The sequence below is a fragment of the Anastrepha ludens genome, chromosome 2 (assembly GCF_028408465.1).
Source record: "Anastrepha ludens isolate Willacy chromosome 2, idAnaLude1.1, whole genome shotgun sequence".
Lineage (NCBI taxonomy): Eukaryota > Metazoa > Arthropoda > Insecta > Diptera > Tephritidae > Anastrepha > Anastrepha ludens.
This window is the reverse complement of record NC_071498.1, coordinates 148,402,463-148,426,985: the sequence shown is the minus strand read 5'-3', so window position 1 is coordinate 148,426,985 and position 24,523 is coordinate 148,402,463. Positions and strand designations below refer to the sequence as shown.

At 39.0% G+C, this 24,523-nt stretch overlaps 1 protein-coding gene across 1 annotated transcript; it reads left to right on the top strand.

Annotated features, from left to right (window-relative positions):
* Window positions 1–324: 324 nt before the first annotated feature.
* Window positions 325–24,203, top strand: LOC128855315 (uncharacterized). The gene is made up of 2 exons (XM_054090121.1): window positions 325–512; window positions 24,005–24,203. The coding sequence occupies exons 1-2, from the start codon at window positions 325–327 to the stop codon at window positions 24,201–24,203; spliced, it is 387 nt and encodes a 128-aa protein (XP_053946096.1).
* The last annotated feature ends 320 nt before the right edge of the window (window positions 24,204–24,523 follow it).

Below are 24,523 nucleotides of genomic sequence, written 5' to 3'. Positions count from 1 at the left end.
ATGATCCTTTACAGAATTTAACCTTCCTATACCCGCGCGTTGGCTTGTGAGACCGAGAAAATGATTTTACGTAAATTTTTGTTTTTCCAGAAACTCTACAAAGTTGAATTTACTGCTAGCTTCCGCTTTTCTTGCAAGCTCTATATTAGTGTTAATTTGGCGTTTGCACTAGACAGGCGTGTTGGTGAATTTTATAAAAATTAGTCTGTGAGACCGACGCGGGTATATGTGTAATTTTTTGTAAAGTTAAAGCAGTTGTTTTGTGTTTTGTTTCTTTCTTATTTTTTACGTTTTTCTATTTTGCAGGTACTTTTTAACATTATAATGAATGAAGAGCAAATCAAACTACTTTTGGAGGAAGAAAATTCGACTTCTGATTATGAGGATGAAAATGACAGCAACGTTGAAGACTTTGTTGCAGGAGATGTAGAAAGTTATGATACCGAGCAAGAAGATGATGAAGAATACGACGAGGAGTTGAATGAGATAGATGATAGAAAATTTATGTCTTGGTAAAGATGGACACACTAGGTGGAATAATGATGCTCCGTCAAATCGTGTAAGACGTCTCGCTAGGAATATAGTCACTCAACTGCCAGGGCCTAGAAAAGAAGCAAAAAACTTGAAGGAAATAGGAGAGGTTTGGTGATTATTTTTTACTGAAGTTGTTATAAATCGTATTGTAAAGTATACTAATGAACATATTGATCTCATAAAACCTAATTTTTCAAGAAAAAGCGACTGAACCTATACAGACAACATAGAAATCGAAGCCCTTTTAGGCCTTTTAATCTTTGCTGGAGTTAGGAGAAATAGTCGCTTGAATGCTAAAGATTTATTCAAAACAGATGGTTCCAATCCGGAGATATTTCGATTAACTATGAGCTGGAATCGATTTTATTTATTAATGCGTTGTCTAAGATTTGATAATAAAGCCACGCGAGCTGAAAGGACTGCCGTAGATAAACTAGCTCCAATAAGGGAATTATTTGAAGAAGTTGTAGCCGCGTTTCAAAAATACTACAGTGTATCCCAAATTGTTACAATAGATGAAAAATTGGAGGCTTTTAAAGATCGTTGTGGCTTCAGGCAGTACATCCCCTCAAAACCAAATAAATATTGCATACAAATTTACGCCTTAACAAATGCCAAAATGTTTTATACCTCGAAAATGGAAGTTTACGTAGGAAAGCAACCTAGTGGCCCGTATGAAGTTGATAACTCGTCCATGGAATTAGTTGTACGACTAAGCGAAAGTATTCACAATTCTGGCCGGAATATCACATGCGATAACTTTTTCACTAGTATCCCATTGCTGGACAAACTTGAATCTAAGCACAAGCTGACCATTATTGGGACAATAAGGAAAAATAAGAAAAAATTACCCAAACAATTCACCGAGATAAGAGGACGAGCGGAAAAATCCAGCTTGTTCGGACACCGTGGCAACTGCAGTCTTGTTTCGTATGTTCCCGAAAAGGGGAAAAACGTGCTTCTTGTATCGAGCATGCATGCTGGTGTTGAAATCAATGAGATTACTAATAAACCAGAAATGATAATGGACTATAATATGACGAAAGGTGGGGTTGACACCGTAGATAAAATGTGTGAAACGCTCGAGGTACGAATAGATGGCCCATGGTTATTTTCTATAGCCTTATGAATATTGCGGGTATAAATTCATACATAATACATGTACAAAATAATCCTAGCAAGAAAATTAACCGCAGAGCCTTTCTTGAATCTTTGTCGTACGATCTTATTAACTCGAAACTTCGTCGTCGAGCTCTAAATAGTTCCTTGCTTAAAACCATCAAACTTCGGCTCTTTGAATTATGTAAAATAGATGGTCCCGAGACTTCTGGAACATCGTTTAATAAAAGTGGTCGCTGTGGATACTGTTCCTCAAAGAAAAACCGAAAAACGCGTTACAACTGTGCTACCTGCCGACAGTATTTTTGTTTGGACCATGCTATTATGGTGTGTCCTGAGTGTTTCCGTAAGGATAATGAATAAGATAGTTTGACGTTTTTATTGCAAATAAATATTTTTAAGCTAGAACGGCATTTTTTTTTTTTTTTTTTTTTTGAGGTGGTAAAAGCGTAAGTTTTCTTTTTAAGGCAGATTTTTACATGAATTGCGATAGCCATGATTTTTTATTTCAAGACTAAAAATTAATATAATTTATAATTTATGTATTGTCCAAGAAGTGTTTTTAAGTTATTATAACTTATTTTTATTTATGTGAATAAATATAGTACTTAAGAAAACATTATCGATTTCGATGGCTTTTTTGTTAATCACTTAAAATCAATAAAATAAGTGAATACAAATTTAATGCGTAGTTTTATAAAAAACTGATATCCCGGCATAAATCCCGAAATTTCCTGGTTATCTAAAAAATATGCCGAAAACCTCACTGGTTTTTTTATGACTTTAAGAAAGTGTTATCCCGGTGTAAATCGAAAAATTTCGGGAGTCTCTAAAAAATATCCCGAACGCTGGGGACCGTGAATCAACGCTAATATTAACATCCCTCGTGTACACTTATTGAGTCGCACAATTCTGCAGCGTGCCCAGATCATTTTGCTATCCAACTTTACTTTGCTGTTTTTTATCAGCGGCGATTTTTTTCTTGCTCTCTAAGTAAGCTTAGAATTATTTATGATTACAAATGGGCTGCTACTTCAACAGATATGCTTATGCAATACATATGTACATATGCACATGTATGAGACTCTTTTTGAAGAATATAACTACGTATGTATATGTGTTTGTATATATATGTACATATATGTAAGTGTGTTAAAGCTACTCATCACTGCTTCCTACTTTTCGACTAGCCCGCCCCTACATACATAGCGCACGTCTTTTATCCTTTCGATCAATTGATTTGGTTACTTTACTCTTCTTCAAATAAAATTCAATATATTTTCATTTCCATTTTTATTTTTGTTTTGCAATTTCCCAATTTCTTTAATTTTGTTGGCGCTTGTTTGCAATTTTCTCTCTAAAATAAATGATCCAAATGGCTTCTTAGCAGTTTGATTTTTTTTGAAATTTTAATAGGTTTTGAAAGGCATTACTGCAAGTACTTCTATGTTGTGTCTAAGATCTAAGGAATTTCAACGAGGAAAGATAAATGATAATAGAAATTTTGTAGGATGATGAATTATGTGAGCTTTGGCAAATAACCTTTATTTATTGCGAAGGGCTACCTTTTTTAGCAATTTATTCAAAAATTAAACTAAGAATACAAATTGAGTACTTCTTACCATTTTTAATGAGGAGCTGCAACATACGCATTCAGCGAAATAGGATTTATGGACTGCACCGGCTGAGAAGCGAATGATTTATATTTCATTTAGTAAGTTATACGGCTAGTTCTACTCCGAGAAGGACATGATTTGACTTTAAAGAATGGAATTATTTTTATAAATTGCGCAAATCACACCAACTCAGTTTTATATATAAAATTGTTGGGAATTTCACAATCAACTCTTTTAAGTTGATAAGCTGAAAATTGTTACCATTATTATTATTACTAGCTGACCCATCGAACTTTGTCCCGCTTTAGAGGCAATTAAAAAGCAGATTTTTAATTTTATTAAGTTAATTTTTTTATTAATCAAGTATTTCAATGAAGCTTTAATAGATTGCACTCTTCAGTTAAGCACCCTGGGATACACGACATTTTTTGTTTTATTATCAGGTGCGAGAACAAACAACGCAGATGGTTTTCCGACCCGTGAGCATGCCACATTTAATTGACGATGTGAGAAGCATTGATTTTCTAGATTCAGACCACAAACTTTCAAGGAATGTATTTGTGATTTGTTAATGGTCATGGCGAATGCAAGACGGATCGGAAATTGAAGTATTTTAAACTCAAACGGAAGATCGGTTGGGATCATCGGGATACTTGGAATGAGAACTTCTTCACCTTCGAATTTTCCTTTGAGTATCATTGCGTAAATTTAATTACCACCAAACGCGTAGTGTTGCAAAGTTTTGGTGGGCTTATGATTCGAAACATGATTACTACGGAGGCAACTTTTAGGCGTAAATTGTGCGGTGGTAAGCCAGGCACATCCAAAGAGTTTAAAAATTCAATTGGATAGTTGGTGGCTTCATCTTCATTTGTTACACAGTCAATGGATTTGAATGAATGCATTGTTCCAATGATATCATTTTGAATTATGTAGTTTAGGTCATCTACATCTTTATTCTTAGCCGCTGAAATTGCTCGCTCACTCAACCATTCATTATTTTTGTAGTTATTAATGATGTTTGGGAATACTTTATTGATACTATATGTTCGTCTTTCGATGAGACAAAGTTACAGAACCTCTGAAGAAATGAAATCAATCCGCTCGATTCGTCGACAGGTACTCGATCATTACCGATAGTCAGTAATTGCTCAGAGAAATCTTCAGTAAATGTATCATTAAGTAATGCAACTCTCATGTTTGTTGTCAGCTGAAGTTTCTTTACATAGCGCCGTAGATAACACACGTAAGGTAGCACATGTCTTCGATCAAAAGTAAAGCCCGATTATGTATCTCCTCATTCATCTCAAGATCCGGATTTCTGGAACTGACACGAATTTGATGTAAAATATCTTCTGATATATTATCCTTGTATTTATGCCATAGGTTAGATGGGTTAGATGGAAAGCATGTCGAAATGATGATAGCTAATAATGTGCGTATCTGACTCGGAGATGCAGAGATAATGGCTTCAACGATTGTCGTATCCCAATGGGTATCGTTTTCGAGTAAATTGAGTTCTTCACATGCAGCACGATATGTTGGGAATATTGTACCATTAACAGTCCGTAGTGACTCAAATGACGTTGGCCCACGCACATTTACCAGCAACAACCGCAAATAGAAGCATGCATCATTCTTTGGATGAACTGTATACATACGATCAAGAGCATCGGTAGAACGCACATCCGCAATGTTTCGTATCCTTCTTGCATTACGGCTTTGTCGGGAAAGATTCGATCATCTTGGTCGCGGCATTTATAATGATGATTCAAAGAGAATACAAATTACTGTGATTATATATTTCTGACAAAATTTATATTATCAAATTTTCTACTTAACCATAGACAAAATTACGTTTAGCTGTCATTTACGTTTTGTTATTCCATATCAGTTGCGTTTTTGTTATATCACATTTTATAGTGACTTCACGGAAACGCGGTCGAATAGGATAAAAGGTATCCTATGTCCGTCTCCTGGTTCTAAGCTACTTCTCCATCAATCTTCAACCAAATCGGTTCAGCCGTTCTCGAGTTATAAATAGTGTAACTAACATGACTTTCTTTTATATATATAGATTATTGATTGGCCCTTTGTGCAAAATTGTACATTAAAAGAACCATGGCACACGTACAAAGAATGGCCAGTCTTTGCATCTGCGGGGCCCTCAGAACCACACCCACAGATGCACTAAATATCATGCTTAACATTTTACCAATAGAGCAGTACGGTAAGCAAACAGCTGACAAAGCAACTCTCAGACTAAGAGAAATCGGCCTACTCAGAACGAACCAAAGAGGACACTCCTCAATTTTAGAACAATTCCCCTGCATTCGCAACACAACGGATTTCTGTAGGACCAAGGACATCAATTTGTATAAATCCTTCGTCACAGTATTTCCTTCCAAAGAGGAATGGGATAACGGGCTCATTGTTAAGATAAATGACTTAAACATCTACACAGATGGCTCAAAACTGGATAACAAAGTAGGTGGAGGAGTCTACTCCGACAAACTCGGAGTATGCCAATCATTTCGCTTACCTGATCATTGCAGTGTATTTCAGGCGGAAGTCACTGCCATAAAAGAGAGGCGTAAAGAAATAAAAACGAGAGTATTATCCACAAATGAAGTCTTCATTTACTCGGACAGTCAAGCAGCAATAAAAGCGCTGGAATCAAAAACGCACTCGTCAAAAACAGTTCTAGAATGTTTTAAACTACTAGATGACGTATCTAAGTGCTACAAGGTGCACCTTATCTGGGTACCAGGCCACAGGGACATTCCAGGAAATTGTAAGGCGGATGAACTTGCAAGAGCCGGTACAACGCTTGATCTCGAACCGGATAAGGCGCTGATACCCATGCCTATAGCCACTTGTAAATTACTTATAGACAGGGAAACCATCAAAAAGGTAAATACAATCTGGCAAATCCTCACAACATGCGAACTAAGCAGACAGACATGGCCGAACTGGAACAGCGGTCGATCGAAGATCTTGCTAAGATTCAACAGGGAATCTATAAGAAAAATGATAGGTGTATTAACAGGTCATGGTTTAGTAGGCAGCCACGCTAGAAGGTTTGGACTACCTTACTTCGATTTCTGTAGAAGCTGTCTAAATACAGAAGAAGAGGAAACAGTCAGACACCTTTTATGTGAGTGTGAAAGCCTAGCTAGGAGAAGGCTGCGCACCCTCGATACAGCATTTCTAACCGATGTAGCGGATATAGCCCATCTAAAACTAACGAAGCTCTGCTCGTTTATTAAAGCAACCGGATGGTTTGAAAGGGAACACGTAGAGTAAGGATAAGCTCCAGTGGTATCACAATGGACCTGCCGAAGGTCTAAGTGTGTCTTACGACAACCACCCTACCTACCTACCTACCTTGTGCACTGCGACCCGAATAGATCTATTGTGCAGCCATGCAGCCTACTCGAACAGTTTTAGGCTATTAATAAATACTAAAACTATCTACTTGGAGGTTTGGATGTATAGCCCCATTTCGCAGGTAATTTAGTCTGCGTCGTGCCACTGCTGGGCAGTCGCATAGAACGAGCTCTGCTGTTTCTTGTGCCTCTTTGCAGAGTCTACAGGAATCGTTTTCTATCACACCTATCTTTTTCATGTGTAAATTAAGATTACAGTGTCCTGTTTGTAGTTCAGTGTAAAGTTTTGTGGCCTTTCTGCTTAGGTTAAGGATTGCTTCTGCCTTTATCCGTTCCGGATCTATGAGTCTTTTCGATTGCCGCCTGCCCGATTGGGCTCTCCAGTAATCGATTAGGTCTAGTTATTGCTGCTCAAGCAAAAAGGCACTTTTGAAGCTGTTATTTACCCCGCAGAAAGGTTGAGGACCTATGGAGGGAGTGCTTGCCCCCTTTTTCGCTAAAGTGTCCGCAATTTCATTCCCTTCGTGTCCCTCATGACCCGACACCCACATCAAGGTAACAAAGTTTATTGATGCTAGGGTGTTGAGAATTTTAAAATATTCCCAGACCAGCCTTGATTGGAATGAGAAGCTATCCAGCGATTTTAGAGCTGCTTGAGTGTCAGAGAGAATGTTAATATTGGACATTCTCTGGCACACAGCTCTAAGGCGTAGACCTCCACCTGGAAAATGGAAGTGGTTTACCCCAATGCAATTGCTTTTTTAAAATGTGGTCCGACTATTCCAGCTCCGGCACTACCGTCTTCCATTTGGACCCATCAGTAAACCACACCCTGTGAGCCCTGCTTTAAGAATATTTCATTGTTTCTCCACGCTGAGCGGTCACTAATGAGCACTTGAATTTCTTGGAGAGTTCTAGTTTCCTTTCCATCTTGTCGTGAACTGTCAAACACAGAGAGCTCAGGATTGAACTCAGAATCCTTACATGTCTTGTAAGATTGCCTTTTTTGAGATGAAATAGATTAGGAATCCTTAGATTGTCGGCTCTTTGGCTACAAGATATAGTGGAATGTGTCCATTCCAAAGGAATGACCATTCCTAAAGCCGCTGTGGGGCATGTTCGCATTGCTCCCGTAACGCTCAGACAGGCTATTCTTTATAGCTTGTTAAGTGTTACCTGAGTCTTATTTTAGTCTACTTTTGGCCACCATACCAGAGAGGTATAGGAGATCATTAGCCCTATTATTGTCTTATAAGACCATGCCACCATCTTTGGCCGCAGACCTCATGTTTTACCGTACAGCCTTTGGCATACGTATATTGCTCTCAAGGCTTTTTTTTTTGTGATATGCGATAAATGATTTTTCAAGGTCAAGGTTTTATCAAGGATTACTTCCAGATATTTCATGTCCCCAGATAGAGTTAAATTGGTATCCCCTAGTTTAAGGGTCCCTAGACTTAATTTCCGTCTTCGGATGGGTACCACACAAGTCTTGTTCGGATTTAACGAAAGTCCTTTCTCCCGCCACCAGTTTTGCATAATGTCGAGAGCTAGTGGCATACGATCAATTATAGTAGAGTCATATTTGTCTCTAACCATGATGACTAAATCGTCAGCAAAGCTCTGTAGGAGCTCGTCAATGATCAATAGCCAAAGGAGCGGTGACAAAACGCCTCCTTGGGGGCATTTTTGGGTTGACTTGACACATAATCTTTTTGGCCCAGTTTCAAAGATTGTCGTTCTACTCCTCAGCATATCGAGAACCCATGTTATGGTTAGTATATCCAATTCCTTTCTAACCATGCCTTCCTCAATAGAGCTGAAGGAAGCATTGTCGAATGCCCCCGTGATGTCAACCGAAGTACTTGGGGCAATCTCCTTACCAGCCAACGCCTTTTAGATCTTGGTCGTAAGGCAATGTATGGGAATTTCCGTCAGCTTGCCCGGCTGGTAAGCATATTGTTCAATTATTTTCATAGTAATAATAATAATAATTGGCGCTTACACTCATTTTGGTTGTCGGCCCGCACTCCAAATACTCTCCAAGGAATGCACTGTGAAATACACTGGAAGGAATGCAGGGAATGGCCATTCCGAGTGGTGGCCCCCATAGTCTGCCTCATTAAGTTGTGTAGATTTTTGCTCAAAACAATCAGCATACTAAACCCATATTTATTGTGTCTAACTGGACGGGTACAGTTGTTCTTCACATTCAAGTCAGCCTCAAATTTTTTTATGCCTTGTACGCATTACAGAACCTCATCCAGACCCAGTTTCCGTAATAAACTCAAGATAAAGCGGGATTGTATTGAGCGTATGCTCCTTTCTTCTGGCTGGATTGGACCGAGATACCAGAAGAAGGTGCATTATAGTCTTCTGGGATTGGTCGCACAAACGAAAATAATAAGTGGACCATATCCCAATCATATACAGCTGACCACGCAGTCTCCAGTGGCCTTTGGGAATGCCCGTGAGCATTCTCAGGGTTATGATTGTTTTAAACCTATATCTTTTTGTACCCTCCCAGTAAGGCTCTCGTCTGGCCTAACCCTAGTTCGGTGCCAGCTAACCTCCCTCAACCTTAGCTCGTCACTGCTAAGCTTCTTCGTAATTTTGCGTAGACGTCCCATAGCAAGGAAGGGCTCAGGTCCTATTACTGACAAGGCCGCAGCCTTTCTCGCTAATGCGCCCGTTACTTCGTTCCCCTTCGTTTCTGGAACCCAAATTAGCCGGGTGCGACTATGCGTTCCTAATAGATTCGGTTTCTCGATACCCTCAAATTCCAGTGGGGACTTAGTCTCACAGGATGACAGAACCTTGAGTGCCGCCTAACTATCGCTCAGAAGTTTGCCTCTGCACATAGCCAGATGTCATTCATCTCCGCTCGGAAGATGTTTGGCAAATTAGCCATCGGCACAGAACGCTTGGTTCTGGGGTCATATAATCCGACGCTTATGCCTATTGCTGCCTTCGAGCCTTCTGTGCAAAGTACACCACTGGAGTTTCCTTTTCCAGTTTAACTTGTAGTCTCAACTTCTTTTCGAATTTGATGACCTACCATGGGCAAGTGGGAACGGTAGACTCAGCAATTTCATGTATTTAGATGACATCACTTTTCCTCTACCGAAGCCTTCCCTGGTAATATTCAACAGGGTACTCTTGGCTGATTGCTAAATAACTAGACGAAGCGGTGTCAGTTCAAGCGTCCCCTCCACCCAAACTAGGGCAAGTCAGCATCGCTCCGTGATGCACACGCGTGCTAAGCGCTGAAAGTTAGTTAGTGCCGCCCGCATTGTCGGGAGAGTGGCTCTCGATATGCAAGCGACCGCTACTTATCTTATTATCATGACGACCAACCATCTCAAGATTCTTGAGCTACAGGCCCAGGATTTTCCTGCTAGACGTTTGCAGATCATTATAGCCTTTGTTGCTTTGTGCAAGGCTGCGTCAACATGCCTCTTCTAGCTAAGCTATTTAACTTTGCTGATCAAACTAATAGCAACCCCGTCCAGTCTCTCTAAAGCACTTTAACTGATCGTTGTAGAAGAACTTCCAACAATTAGTTGCTCGACCATTCCGAAGTTGAAGTATTTCAATATCTGCCCGACCAAGACCGGATATTTATACGAAATATGCGACGTAGTTTCATTGTACTCAAGGTGTCTCAGTACCCAGACCTAATACGTGCATTTAAGAGCGCAATTGATTGTAATCAGTAAGCAGCCTAAGAGTAATATTAGCTGTACCCAACAACTGAATATGTTCTCTGTCAAACATAGCATAACCAAATAGTTAAACATGTTTGTGACCACTTCTTGTTCCTCATTATTGACGTCACTCTGATTTAGTTAGTAATTTTACTTATAAACCTTAAACCCAGCCAGATATCCCGCCATTTCATGTTTATCAATGTGCACTTTTGTTTGAGGTTGTAGGTTGGATATGACGTTCTGCTAATTTTGCATGACGTCTGGTTTAGATGATGCTTTAACCGAATCCAGCACCTGCTTTGCAGCTTGGCTATCCGAAGAAAGAGCGATATTGCCTTAAAAGAGAAGTCTGCAATAAGTATCTAAGTTTATGAGAATATATACCTGCTTCAATACCACAATCCATTGTGTAGACTGTAGGGTCGAAGTTTTTTAGTTAAAGTCCCTTACTTATACGTCCATTGCCCTTTAAAGGAGCGACCCCATCTATTTTGTCATTTTGCTAATGTATGTTCGAGCTCGGTTATTTTATCGCCAGATGTTGCTTTGTGCCCACGAGAGTGATACAGTCGCTTAAGTTCTTCTGCTCGTATATCGAGGGGAAATTTACTCGCTATAACGCAGAAGACATCATCAGATACTGTTCTGTACGCATATGCTACTCTGAACGTGCTAAGATCACGTGACTTTTCACTGCGCCAGATTTTTTGAAGAGCGCTTCGAGCTCGCAAAAGCCCTCGGCGACGTCTCCACACCAGATAACCTTGTAACGCAAATGCTGAACTCAAAAGAAAAATGGGAAGCAGTAAACCAACTGGCAGCAAGGATATTAATAAAACTGCGAAACTTTGAAGGGGAGCAAAGTGAATAGATACCACCGATATAGAAAACCCAACAGATGTCCCGATGCTTCGCCAAAAAAGCCCTTTTGAAACAGATCTCCAGTGGGGATGACTGTATTCACGAGCAGACGACAAGCACGAACGCATGAGGTAAAGTCTTAAAACGAACTCAAACAAACAACAAGTCGATATCGAGTAACGATATTGCAAATTTCCGATGCCCATTGGTGACAAACCAATGGATGCTATCGATAGCTTATAATCCCAATACGCAATTAAGAGAGGAACCTAGACGCAGGTCTGTGTGTCTGGTGTGTTTAAAAGGCATAAACACGGGCTCCCCTTGCTAAAATTTGCATTTAGCAGTCCCACGATGGAATGAGCCGAGAGGGGAGGAATGCTATGGGGTTAGTGGGAGCATGCCCCACATACCACTGATGTGACGGCACCTTTGATGATGTTTCTGACATTTTTGATTTTAACCTCATCTGCAAAACAAAAAAAAGATAAAATCCCTTACTTCATTCCTCTAAATTCCTATTGAAGGTCACCGTTGGGATGATGTAATGAGTCCTCCCTGAGGTAAAAAAATAATAAATACTTACATTATACCAAAACATTTTTTTTTTAATTTTACTTCAATTGTTTATGTATTTTTGTGATAGTAAAATTTAGTCTGTTTTGGAAACAAATGAAAAAAATACCCTTAACTTTTGCCGATTGCTCTGAAACTACGAACAAGTAGCCTAACATCTACTTCCAAATAAATTCGAAAAATTTGTTTTTTTTTTTTCAAAAAACGTGAACGCTCAAAAAACATGAGCCTTGCAATCCAAGTGAGCATATCTCTTATCAGTCCTGCTTACGACTAAGTAGGTAATTGAGGAGTAACAGCTCTTTCGGCGAACGAAAAATACGCTATTTCACTCCCACCTCTAAAGCTAGGGATGACACCCATGCAAAGTCTTACTTTCAAGAACGCGACTGTGAGACTGCAAAACAGCACTGGGATGTTACCCTCAACGAATATTCGTTTAACGGTTCCTTTGCTTGTCCATCCCGTCGGCCCAGGCAGAGTTTCGATGCGCCTTGGCTTTCATCGAAGAGAGAAATAATGCCATTCGACACTTATGATTGCACCGGATCACTACCTATCACCTTTAAAAGCAATAAAAGGGCAAGTGGCCTTTGTGAAAATGTGGTGTGGTGTAGTTGATATCACTTTCGAAGTGTATTTGTTTTTTGTTTTTGTCTTTGGTGTTCCTATACTAAAAATGAATCATTTGTTTTCTGCAAATGTTCCGACAACTTGTCACTCCCGCATTCCCTTTGAGCTGTTCATAAGTTACAGCTTCAATGCATGACTGCGTTTTTTAATTATTAATAGCAACATGAGAAGATGTGTGGCGCAAAATTATTAAGTACTTGCGCTGTATGAAATATTATTAACATTACTTTCGCATTCACTGCTGCAGATATGCGAGAGAGGCGTGTAGTGTGTATGGCGCACACCTCAACACAGACCTCCGCACCATAAGAAGACACATGACAAGCCAACCTTGCACGGCGCACTCATAAATCAACGCCGCAGAAAGCCAATTTAAGTTATTAAAAACCAGGTAAACGTGATAACACTTTTAAATAGAATTAATAAATAGAACAATGCAATGGAGGAGCAACAAGAGCCAGCTCGCGTTGGGGAAAGGGATTATATACAGAAATATACGTGGCCTATGCCCTGCATACATACATGCATTTACATATATTACTTTTTATCTTCCCCTGAATGGGTGGATGTGTGCACACCAATAAAACACTGGCCTAATTTTCGAGGCGAAAAACACGCTCTGAATGACCTTCTTCGGCCATTGGCCATTGTCAATGCTGCTTTATCCACTGTTTCCATTATCTTGCATTCGTGTAATGCGTGTGTGTATGTAGCTGCCTTATCCTTTCACCAACCACTCGCATTTTAATTAATCGCATGTGAGTCAAGCTGGCTTTTTCGCAGGAGTCTGAGGCAGCTCGAGCCGCCAAAGTCATCCAAGAAACAAAAGTAATTACATCTGTAGGTACACCACGGCAAGCAAAGTGTAGAAGAAAGGCATACAAGCGCAGTGCAACTGAGTGCAAAAGAAAATTAAAAACAAAAAAATAAAAATAAAAGTGAAGAACACAGTCGCCTGAAATTCAATTTAAAACCACATCCGCACGTTTTAGCGTAGTCTGAGTCGCCTGCTTAACAAGAGAAGTTGTGGTGTCACAACTCCCCTGAAATACATAAAAATGGCTGAAGGACGCATGCGCGCGCTTTTCAAATTGAAATTCACTACTACCTTTTTTTTTGTGTCTCCAGACAATTTTCGCAAATTTGAAATTAGTGCATGCACCAGCAATAAAAAGTCGAAGGCGACAGTTGCAATAATAACAACAATAACAGCAAAAGGGAAATGTGTGCGGTGGATGGTGGCTAACCAGATTTCATCGGCGAGGGGGTAGAGAGCAGTTATGTAATAATTTGCAGCTTTCACCCAAACTGAGGGCGATAGCATTCACTACGCCTGGCAGCTCAGATTTACGCCTGCTGGAAAAGTCTCCTATTATTGGGTAGAGCAGCCTACAAAAGGCTGCTTAAGTTGTACTGGACTGCTCAGAAGCGCATTGTGAATATCGCACAATTACATAAAAAAGTATGTAATAAAATAGTGAAGCAAATTCCGTTTTCTGCACTAGAAAGATTTCGATATTGGCAACCCACCTAGTGTCAGGGAGACTAAAAGTAATTAAGGTGGTAGTCTGGTAACTTATTTTGAAAATTTCGAATTTCGGTTTTTTACATATTTTGAAAGTGGGATATATTGGTAATATACTGTACAAATTTTAGACCGAAATTCGAAATATTGACGAAATTATAGCACATACCTACATGAGAGCGGATCGACTTGCGCGCGCTATAAATAATCAATTTTTCTCAAAACAACGCTTTTCCGGCTGGCCGTCGTGAAAACAAATTTTCTATCTAACGGATTGAGCTGAAATTTAGATATGTTTTTTTACACATCAATAGTTCTGGCGGGTAGTAGATTTAATTTATTTCGTCCCTAACTTTCCATTTTTTAGTCCGATTTCCCCTTTAAAAAAAGGCAATTTTCTTACGAAGTTCGCCATTTTGGTATTTTTTGTCAAAATCATTTGATCTTACTACCCGCCAGAACGACAAGCACACTGATTAATAAGCAATTTGTTTTTTCTGTTTCAGATGACCACAAGTGACGAAATCACGCCGGTCAGCCACTGTACCTCTTTTTTTTGCCGCTTGCTGCAGTGTACCAAAATAGTATCAAAATATTAAAAAAAAAAAAAATTTTTTGTACACCTTCTGATACCTTTAATAACATATCAGAAAATCAAACCGATTGAATATTATTTTCCCTTCCAAAAAATGTCCCAAACATGGCCTCAAAAAACGTGTAAGTTACCAGATTACTACCTTAATCAATTTATTGCAGAAATACTTTAGATGCAAAAATGCATTTGGATTTGGATCTGAAACCAATTTTTTATGGCACTGCCATCTCAATTTTAGTGGAAAAAAAGCAACTTATCACAATTTTAAAGTATACGAAGATGTGGGATCAAATGAAAGGCGCTTAAAAAACTATAATTCCATGTAGTCAGCTCTAGTACAGGGTTGCCAATATTCGAAGAACCCATTTGGCAACCCTGTATCTTTTGACAGAGATGTCAGATCGCTTAATGACATACCGCGTTGGAAGCGTCGGTCCAAGCAGATTTTCACCATGGAACAATACACGCCACGCGAGCGCTCCCAAATTGTTAAAATTTACATTCAACAAAAGAAGTCAATCGTGAAAATTCAACGTGCGTATAAAAAATTAAATAATGTGAAAAGTGCGCGTTTTAAGAACACCATTAAACGTTTGTAGGAAAGGTTTTCGACTGGTTTTCGATGCTCTTTCTAATCCAAAGATGACAAATCAAAACCGACCAAGGCGATCGAATGAGAATATTGCTCTTGTACGGGCCAGTGTTGAGACGTCGCCAAGGACATCCCATAATCGCCGTTCTCAGCAGTTGGGCATTGCTCGGACCACTGTACAACGAATTATCCGGATTGATTTGCATTTATTCCCGTATAAGATTCAATTGACGCAAATATTGTTGCCTGCGGACAAGCCTCGTCGATTGGAATGGGCCCAAAGAGTCACCAAAATGGCTGAAGATGACGAGCAATTTTGGAACAAAGTCATCATGTCCGATGAGGCTCATTTCTTATTGAAAGGGACGGTAAACAAGCAAAATTGCCGTATTTACGCCACTAAAACCCCTCACGAAATTCAAGAAGTACCTCTTTACGACGAAAAAGTCACTGTTTGATGCGGCGTTAGTGCGAAAACGATTATTGGGCCGTTTTTCTTCGAAAATGCAGATGGTCAAGCTGTTACCGTCAATCAGAAGCGTTATCGCGATATGATAACCACTTTTGTGATGCCAATTATTCGTCGAAAGTGTATGAGGCAGTTCTGGTCTCAACAAGACGACGCTTCACCACACACAGCTCGCACCACAATCGTTTTTTTTTTTTGAAGAAATTGTTTCCTCGTCGTTTGATGTCGAAAAATGGCGATTTTGACTGGCCACCGCATTCGCCTGATATAACGCTACCTGACTTCTTCTTGTGGGGATATTTAAAATCAATGGTTTATATTAATAAACCAAAGAGCATAGAAGAGCTCAAGAACAACATCCGTTAGGAAATAGCCGCTATTCAAGCCGAAATGTTAGCTAAAACTATGGAAAATGCTGCAAAACGGGCACAATACGCCGTACAGGCTCAAGGCGGCCATTTGAGAGATATCATATTCAAAGAGTGATGTCAACAAATCTACTTGAACCAAATAAAATGATTATTATCGTCAACATCAAAAAAATTGTGTTTTTCTTTGATTTAAAAAAAAACACATGGGTCCGTCGAATATGGACAACCCTGTATTTAAACAGACAAGCAAGGATTAAAATAAAGATTTCCGTCACTTAAAATATTTTTTTTTTATTTAATAAAAATGTTATTTTGAAACCAAATTGGTTGACTAATTTTGCGCGGTCAATGGTCAGAACTTTTTATTTCGCCTAGTGAATTAAACTACACACATTTCAGCCACATGGCAAATATTGGGCATACGTCGCTCGCTTTAAACTAAACTTTACTAGCCACGGTTTATTTTTGTTTCTTTTACAATGGAATCCAATACACTCACTTTATAAAGAAATTAGTTTTCGCATCGATCTGATTTTTTAACAAGGCAAATGGGAGTCACTTATTGAAATCGTCTCTCCTTTTGTATCTTGTCGTTGAATTTGTACCATCGGGAAATAAAGAATTTGTCTCTACATAGTTTTTTGTGCGTAATTATCATAAAATAAGTTGGGAGTGTTCGGTTTCAAGACGTACTATGTGCCCATGCCCATGCCCAACAATGGCAAATTTACGAGAGTATTTCTGCTATAAAAAAGCTCCTCATGAAAATTCATCTGCTGTTCCTTTTCCTTGTGAGCACAAATGTAAATAAAATAAAATATAAATTTATCTTTTGGGTAATCCAAGCTGCATTCATTTAAATTAAAGATTCAATCAAGCAAATACTTTTTAGAGCGAATTCAATGCCACCATTACCCAAACTTACCTAAAAGTAACTTTCTACAAGGTGAGGTGCAAAATAGACACGACTGAAAAGTTTATGGCGATGATTGTCTATCTCGTTCCAGAGTTTATGAGTGGTTTACAGGGTTTGATTAAAAAGTAATGAGCCTTCCCTGGTGGAGCGTCTGCTAAGCGCTTAACAGAATCGGCTGGTGGGAGAAAATGATCGTTGGACCTTCCCCTTCCACTAGAAACCGGTCCCAGTTCATTGGCAACAGCGGTGCAGTCAACATCGCTCCGCGCGTGAAAGCTGTTTTAAAAGTGTGTTAGGATTTTGCAGTGGCGAAAATGCACCGATCGTTGGAGCAACGTTACTCGATCAAATTTTGCGTAAAGCTAAACAAAACGAGTACCGAAACCATTGGGCTACTCAAGGAGGCTTACGGGGACCAATTTCTGTCCAGTGCCCAGGTAAAACGGTGGCTCAAGTCGTTCAAGGAAGGCCGGGAGGACGATAACCCAAGAAGGCGCGTACGTCGAAATCCAAGGTCAAAACCATGCTGATCCTCTTTTTCGACGCTGGAGGCATCGTCCACAAAGAGTTGGTACCTCCAGGAAGCACTGTTACAGCGGCATTTTACAGAGAAGTGCTCCTTCGGCTGAAAAACCGCGTCGCCCGGGTTCGGCCCGACCTCGTCAACAATTGGACCCTTCATCACGATATGCGCCGGCGCACACCGCCTTCCTCTGCACCTCTGCATTGACCAAGATGGGGGTTCCGGTGCTTCCCCACCCTCCGTACAGCCCAGACCTGTCCCCTCCGGACTTCTTCTTGTTCCCGCGCCTCAACAGAAAGCTGAAGGGGAGGCGTTTCGTCTCCATCGAGGCGATCCAAAAAGCTGTGACAGCCGAATTGAACGCGATTCCGGCGGATGAGTTTAAAAAAAGTTTCCTACAGTGGAAGGACCGCTACCAGCGGTGTATTCACGCTCAAGGGTCCTATTTTGAAGAATATTAGTTGTATAAGCATGTGTAGGTTTAATAAAACTGCTTAAAAAAATAAGGCTCATTACTTTTCAATCAAACCCGGTACACGTTACAGAGATGGTTGCGAGGACATAAATGACAATGAACATACGGGCCGCCCAAAATCAGTAGTCACCGAAAGCTCCATCGGAGTTGTTTGTAAATTTATCAAAAATGAACCGAAATCATCGTTGAAATTCATGGAATCGGAGTTGAATATCTCCAAACCATCGATTTATCGCATTTTAACTGATCATTTGGGCTTACGAAAGATCTGTGCACATTTCCTTTCGCACAAGTTAACTGAAGACTAAAAATTGCTCAGAATTCAACATTCGAAAGGCGTCATTAAAGAGGTGAGAAAAGACGAGAACTTCTTTTACAACATTATCATTGGTGATACAACTAGGTATTTCCAACATGAACCTGAAACTAAGCGTCAAAGTGCCGAATCGAAGGCCCCAGACAGGCCACCATCCAAAAGATCGCATTTGAAGCAATCAAAAATCAAGTCGATTCCAAGGGAATTGTCCAAAAGGAGTTCGTGCCAACGGGCCAAACCGTCAATGCAATATTCTATCTTGGCGTTTTGAAGCGTTCGTTGCATCGAATTCGTCGAATTCGCCCTGAATACCGCGAAGGAGGAAACTGGCGCTTATTGCATGATAATGCACCATCTCACCCATCCACTCTTGTAACTGATTTTTTGGCACCGTATTCGCCTGATATGGCACCCTGTGACTTCTATCTATTCGGAGAATTGCGAATGGCCATGAAAGGAAAACGTTTTGCGTCCATAGAGGCCATCCAAAAGACTTTTACCGACATAATGAAGGACATTCCGGCCAGTGACCTGAAATACTCTTTCGCAAAGCTTTTAGATAGCACAAAACAGTGTATTGAGGCCAGAGAGGACTATTTTGAATAAATAAACTCGAAGTTATCAAAACAAAGCCCCTGTCGTTTCTATTTTAGCTGAGTCTTGTTGGACTTCACCTTGTATAATAAAAGTAATAAAACTTCAAGTCAAGTCAAAGCAAAAAAAAAATCGCACTCCAAGGTATTAGTGCTATGGCATTCATGTCCATGATAAGAAGGCTCTGTCTACATAAGACACTATCCCACGCACAATTCATATAATATGAAAATGTCCTTTGTGCAGCGTGCGTGTGGTGATAGAGAAATTACTTTCTTCGAAGTTTTTTCAGTTCCGCCTAAAGCACATACACATTCACATACATTCACACACATGCCCCCGTTGTGCACCGCTCACTTGCCAACCAAATTCATAAACACTTCAAAGTACTCTTACAACAGCTCATAAACCGCCAAACTTGCACCCACAGCATTCTCGTTGCCACATTTCTTCACCATTGCACTCTTCTGCGGTTCGCTCACACACAAACTGGCGAAGTTTGCAGCATTGACTTGCCAACGCATCTCAAAATGCATTAAACTTTTCATTTTCGTTTGCATTTTACATTAATTATATGCACCAACTTTTTTCTTTTTATAATTAGTTACCTGTTACAATGCTTCAAGTGTTGTACGCATACTTGCCACAAATTGTGAAGCTCTAAGCGATTCGAAAGAAAACGAAGCCCCATACGAGTATACGTACAAAGAGAGCCTGTGCTTTTAGGGGTGCCGTGAGTGTGAACGAGACTGTGGCTAAATACTTTTTGCTGCTTTTGCCAACGTTTTCACAAATTCAATCGCAAAGTGATGAGTTGCATATTACTTTTCGACCCTGAAAGCGCTTGCTTCACTTGCAGGCCAACAGTGCGTATGATTAATGCCGAACTTCAAATTGCATTTTGTATTTGTTGCAGTTTACATATTCGTCTCAAGAAAGATTTCTTTAAGCAATGCAAGCGAAATAATAACGTGAAGGAGATTGAATTTTGGTAGCTGAAGAATTTTTTCTGAGATGAAAAGATGCTTCTCGGCACGCACGTCACTGGTGGGGCATATAGATTTGAAATCTTAGCAAAGTTAAAGGATTGGTTTTTCTGGATAACAGGTGGCTAGGAGGCTATTGAGGCTCCTCGTAGTGATCTCTCGATTAACGAAAACCATACTTTTTAATGAGTGGATTCACCATAATTCCGTGTCTGTTTTATGGCACCGAAACTCCGATGAAATGGCTAATGGAGTATTCGAGAAAAAGATTCTAGATAAGATTGGGAAAGATCGCTGGCGAATATTCTAAGCAACATATAAGTCTTACAGTGTCACAGACATAGTGCAGTGAAGAAATGTCTGGCGTCTACATCGCACGAATGGCTACAGCCGCTTCAGCCCCGAAAGTAAGCTGTAACTGCTGGTAATAGTTGAGAAAGAGAAGCCCCTTCTCTGCGTTAGAAATCCCGAGTATAAGAAGAAAAAATAGCTTTTGCGTATTATTTAATTCAGCAAACATTCTCTGGAGTATAATAAAGAATAGATATTTTCTAAAACATAAATAAGACTTACCAATATTTCACTACTGAAATTCAAATCACCAACATCAGCTTGCTGTTAAACCAGTAATATTATTTCTCCTTCAGACCTAAAAGACTATGACTGAGCTTCCCTTCGAATTTCTGATAAGCTACTGATTTTTTCAAAGAATCAAAATGCTACATTTTCTCCGCTTTAATTCATTGCGAACGGGTCCTTCATTTCAAGCAATGATAGAAGCTAAGCCCATTTTACCCATTAAAATTTGTCTAAGTCGTAAGTCCAAGTCTCTGAATCACAGAATTTCTAATCAAATTTCGGATCTAGGAGCTGTTTTGATTTTAGATTCTTATTTCCCAGTTGTTCAAATTACTATTCACTGGTCAGGTTTAGATTCTCACCATCTGCACACTTCAAATCAATTTCTGTGTGGCTAATGGTTTCTTGTGAGACGCTTTTTCATGACAAAAATACACCCGGAGGTTTGTCATTGCCTGCCAAGGGACGACCGTTATTAGAAAAAAACTGTTTCATTTTGCTGTTTGATTGATTGGAACCAACGCACTCCCGAATGGTGGTCACACACCAACCCATTCGGCTACGGCGGTTGCCTCCAGCACATCTCCATGACACAAAATTTGAACCAAAAACCAGACTACACTGTTAGATTCGTATAAAATGTCCCACAAAAAAATATTCAGTAAGAAATAAACACAACTGAAGATATTTCAGAACAAGTGAATACACCTATCCCCCGATTTACACGGTACTTGTTTTACACGATTTCGCTTTTACACGGTTTTCCAAATAAGTTTTTTTGTTTTTGTTTTTATCGCACTCTATTAAATGCTACTGTGATTGAACACGTCCGCTGTGTACACATCCCACGGGAATCCCGAGCTGGCTCGCATAAAATTAAAGTTTTATCTACGGAAAATTGTATTTGAGTGAAAGTTTTACAGTTTCAGAAAGATTTAATTTTCCAATTTCGTAAATTACAAGTGCGGGCATAATTTAGATTGTTATAAATTAACGGCTGTGATTAAAGTAAATTTTAGAGGGAAAAAATGCGGGAAATTTTGGAAGGAAATGATGGCAATTTACCAAATAGGTTTAATTAAAATAAAAAAAACATAATTAATTAATTAATTAATTAATTTGAATAAAAATTAATTATTAAATTTAAAAAAAAATGAATTAAAACAATTGGTTTTTAGTTTAAGGTATAATTTTGTTCTTATTTGGCGCTTAGCACTTGTAAATAAATGAAAAAAACAATTACTTTAATATATAATTTTTTGATTTTCTTTAGTTACCCAATAAACATTAGGTAGAATTCTCTTATGCTTCGATAAAGGTTTATTCAGAATATAATAAAGAAATAAATATTTAATAAAAAATAAAAGTTTTTAATTTTCCGTCAAAAATTTCCCGCATTTTCCCCTCTGAATTTTACTTTAATCACAGCCAAATTAACATAAATTAAAAAAATTAAGGCTTATAATGAGGAAAGAAGTTAAAAGAAAAGCTTTTTCTTTAGAAACTAAAATCGAAATTTCGGATCGCTTACGAAAGTGAGATAGAGTAGTGATGTTGCAAAATCATATAGCATGAACGAAGCTACAATAAGAACTATTAGAACAAATGAAAACACAATTTGAAAGAGTGTTGCAGCTGGTAATACCACGAGTATGGGCACAACATCATACACCAGAAATTTCGCAACGGAAAAAATGGAGAAAGCGGTTATGCTTTGGATAGAAGATCAAACACCAAAAAGAGTACCCATTGATAGGGCGCTATAACGAATAAAGCATTACGAATTTACGAAAAAATTGTAGAGCAATTACCATCTTCTTCTTCAACTAAAAAGAAGCCACATTTTTTGGCAAGTCTTGGCTGGTTTGAAAGATTTAAAATAAGACATTTGACACAGCTTAAAATTAAATGGTGAACTGGCTTCTGGCGACGTAGATGCAGTCAAAGAATGTCCAGCAAATTTTGCAGAAATTATTAACCACAATTCATACACCCCTGATCAGGTTTTCAATGCTGATGAGCCAGGGCTGTTCTCGAAAAAAATGTCTAGAAGGACTTATGTGTCAAAAATCGGTCAGTGGTCATAAAGAGGCAAAAGATCGCATAACAATTCTTTTCTTTAGCAATGCTTCAGGAGATTATATAATGAAACCATTAGTGATTAACAAATCAAAAATTCCCCGTGCCTTTAAAGTAAAGGGTGTTTTTTTAGAGGTTAGGTTTTCAAGTTGGCACTACTTTTTTCGTAGATGGTCTTCTTGACAGCTGTCACTTGATTTATGCTCAGTTTGGTTTGCCATTTCATAATGAATAGACTTACACCTGAACAACGTTTGCAAATCGTGCAAATTTATTACGAAAATAATGGTTCGGTTCGCGCGACGCATCACAAGAAAATTTTGTTCAGCGATGAAGCTCACTTTTGGTTGAATGGGTATGTCAATAAGCAAAATTGTCGCATTTGGAGTGAACATAATCCACAAGCCATTGCTGAGACGCCGTTACATCCTCAAAAAGTCACTGTTTGGTGTGCTCTATGGGCAGAGGGAATCATTGGTCCATATTTCTTTAAAAATGAAGCCGGCCATAATGTTACAGTCAATGGAGAGCGCTATAGAGCCATGATTAATGACTTTTTCGTGCCTGAATTGGACGATGTTGATGTGGACGACCTTTGGTTCCAACAAGACGGCGCTACATGCCATACAGCCAACGCAACAATCGATTTATTGAAGGAAACTTTTGGTGAGCGCATTATCTCGCGCCGTGGACCTGTGGCGTGGCCTCCAAGATCGTGCGATATAACACCGCTGGATTATTTCTTGTGGGGCTATGTGAAGTCGCTTGTCTACGCAGATAAGCCCGAGACGATTGACGTCTTGGAAGAGAATATTCGGCGCGTTATTGCTGACATACGGCCCCAATTGCTGCAAAAAGTGGTCGAAAATTGGGCCTCTCGACTAGAATTTATTCGAGCCAGCCGCGGCGGCCACTTGCCCGAAATCATTTTTAAAACATAATGGCAAACCCTTATCTTTATAATAAAGCTAAATTCTTAGCCATAACATTAAATTATATACGTTTTATTTCATCTTTAAAACCTAACCTTTAAAAAAAACACCCTATAGTAAACATCAATAGTCTTCCCGTTTTTTCTTGGGCTAATAAGAAAGCGTGGGCTACTGCTGCAATGTTTACTGAATGGTTTCATGATTTTTTTATTCCAGATGCCAAAAGATATTTAAGTTCAAAAGGTTTGTCGTTTAAAGTGCTTTTGTTAATTGACAATGCGCCGGGTCACCCACAATATCTAGTATATGAGAACGTTGAAGTAAAATTTTTACCAAAAAATACAACTTCATTATTACAACCATTGGACCAAGGCGTAATTTCTACTTTTCAAGCTTTGTACATAAAACGTGCCTTTACATATTGTATATTTTGGAACAAATGGAGAACAATGAATCTTTAACAGTTATTAGTGCTTGGAAAAATTTTACAATTTTTATTTTTTTTAAAGTTTACAAATTTTATATTATCATACACTGCGATTAAGCAAACAACGCTCGTAGCTGTTGGAAAAAATTGTGGCCAAATGTAGTCAAAAATGAGCATTCCATTTCAGCGTTAATGATGATGAATATTCGCAGATAGTACAGATGGCGCATTCATTGGGCGGAGAAGGTTTTGGTGATTTTACTGATGATGATATCGCAGAGTTAATGGCTGATAAAGAGTTAATGGCTGATAAAGAACTAAGTGAGGATGATTTAGTTAACTTAATTTGCGAAAGTGAGTCTGACAAATCTGATAAAGAGGATTAGTACCAGTAGTAACATTCACTGCTAAAGTCATCCGCGAAGGACTCGCTTTGCGAAGAAAGCTGGGTAATCATTTTATACAAAATGACACAAACGTTGAAAGGGCTTTACGATTCCAACGTGACATAAATCGCTGCTTGGTTCAAAATGAAGAAGTTAACAAAGATCTTACAAAAAATTAGAAGCATCGAGTTTATTATCATCTCTCATAATGTAAATATTTCTACTTCAAACATCGAATCGGCACAAATAACTTCGAGTGATGAAAGTGAATTCGAACCTTTGATTCCGAAAAAACGAAGGAGAGTAATTTCTGACAGTGA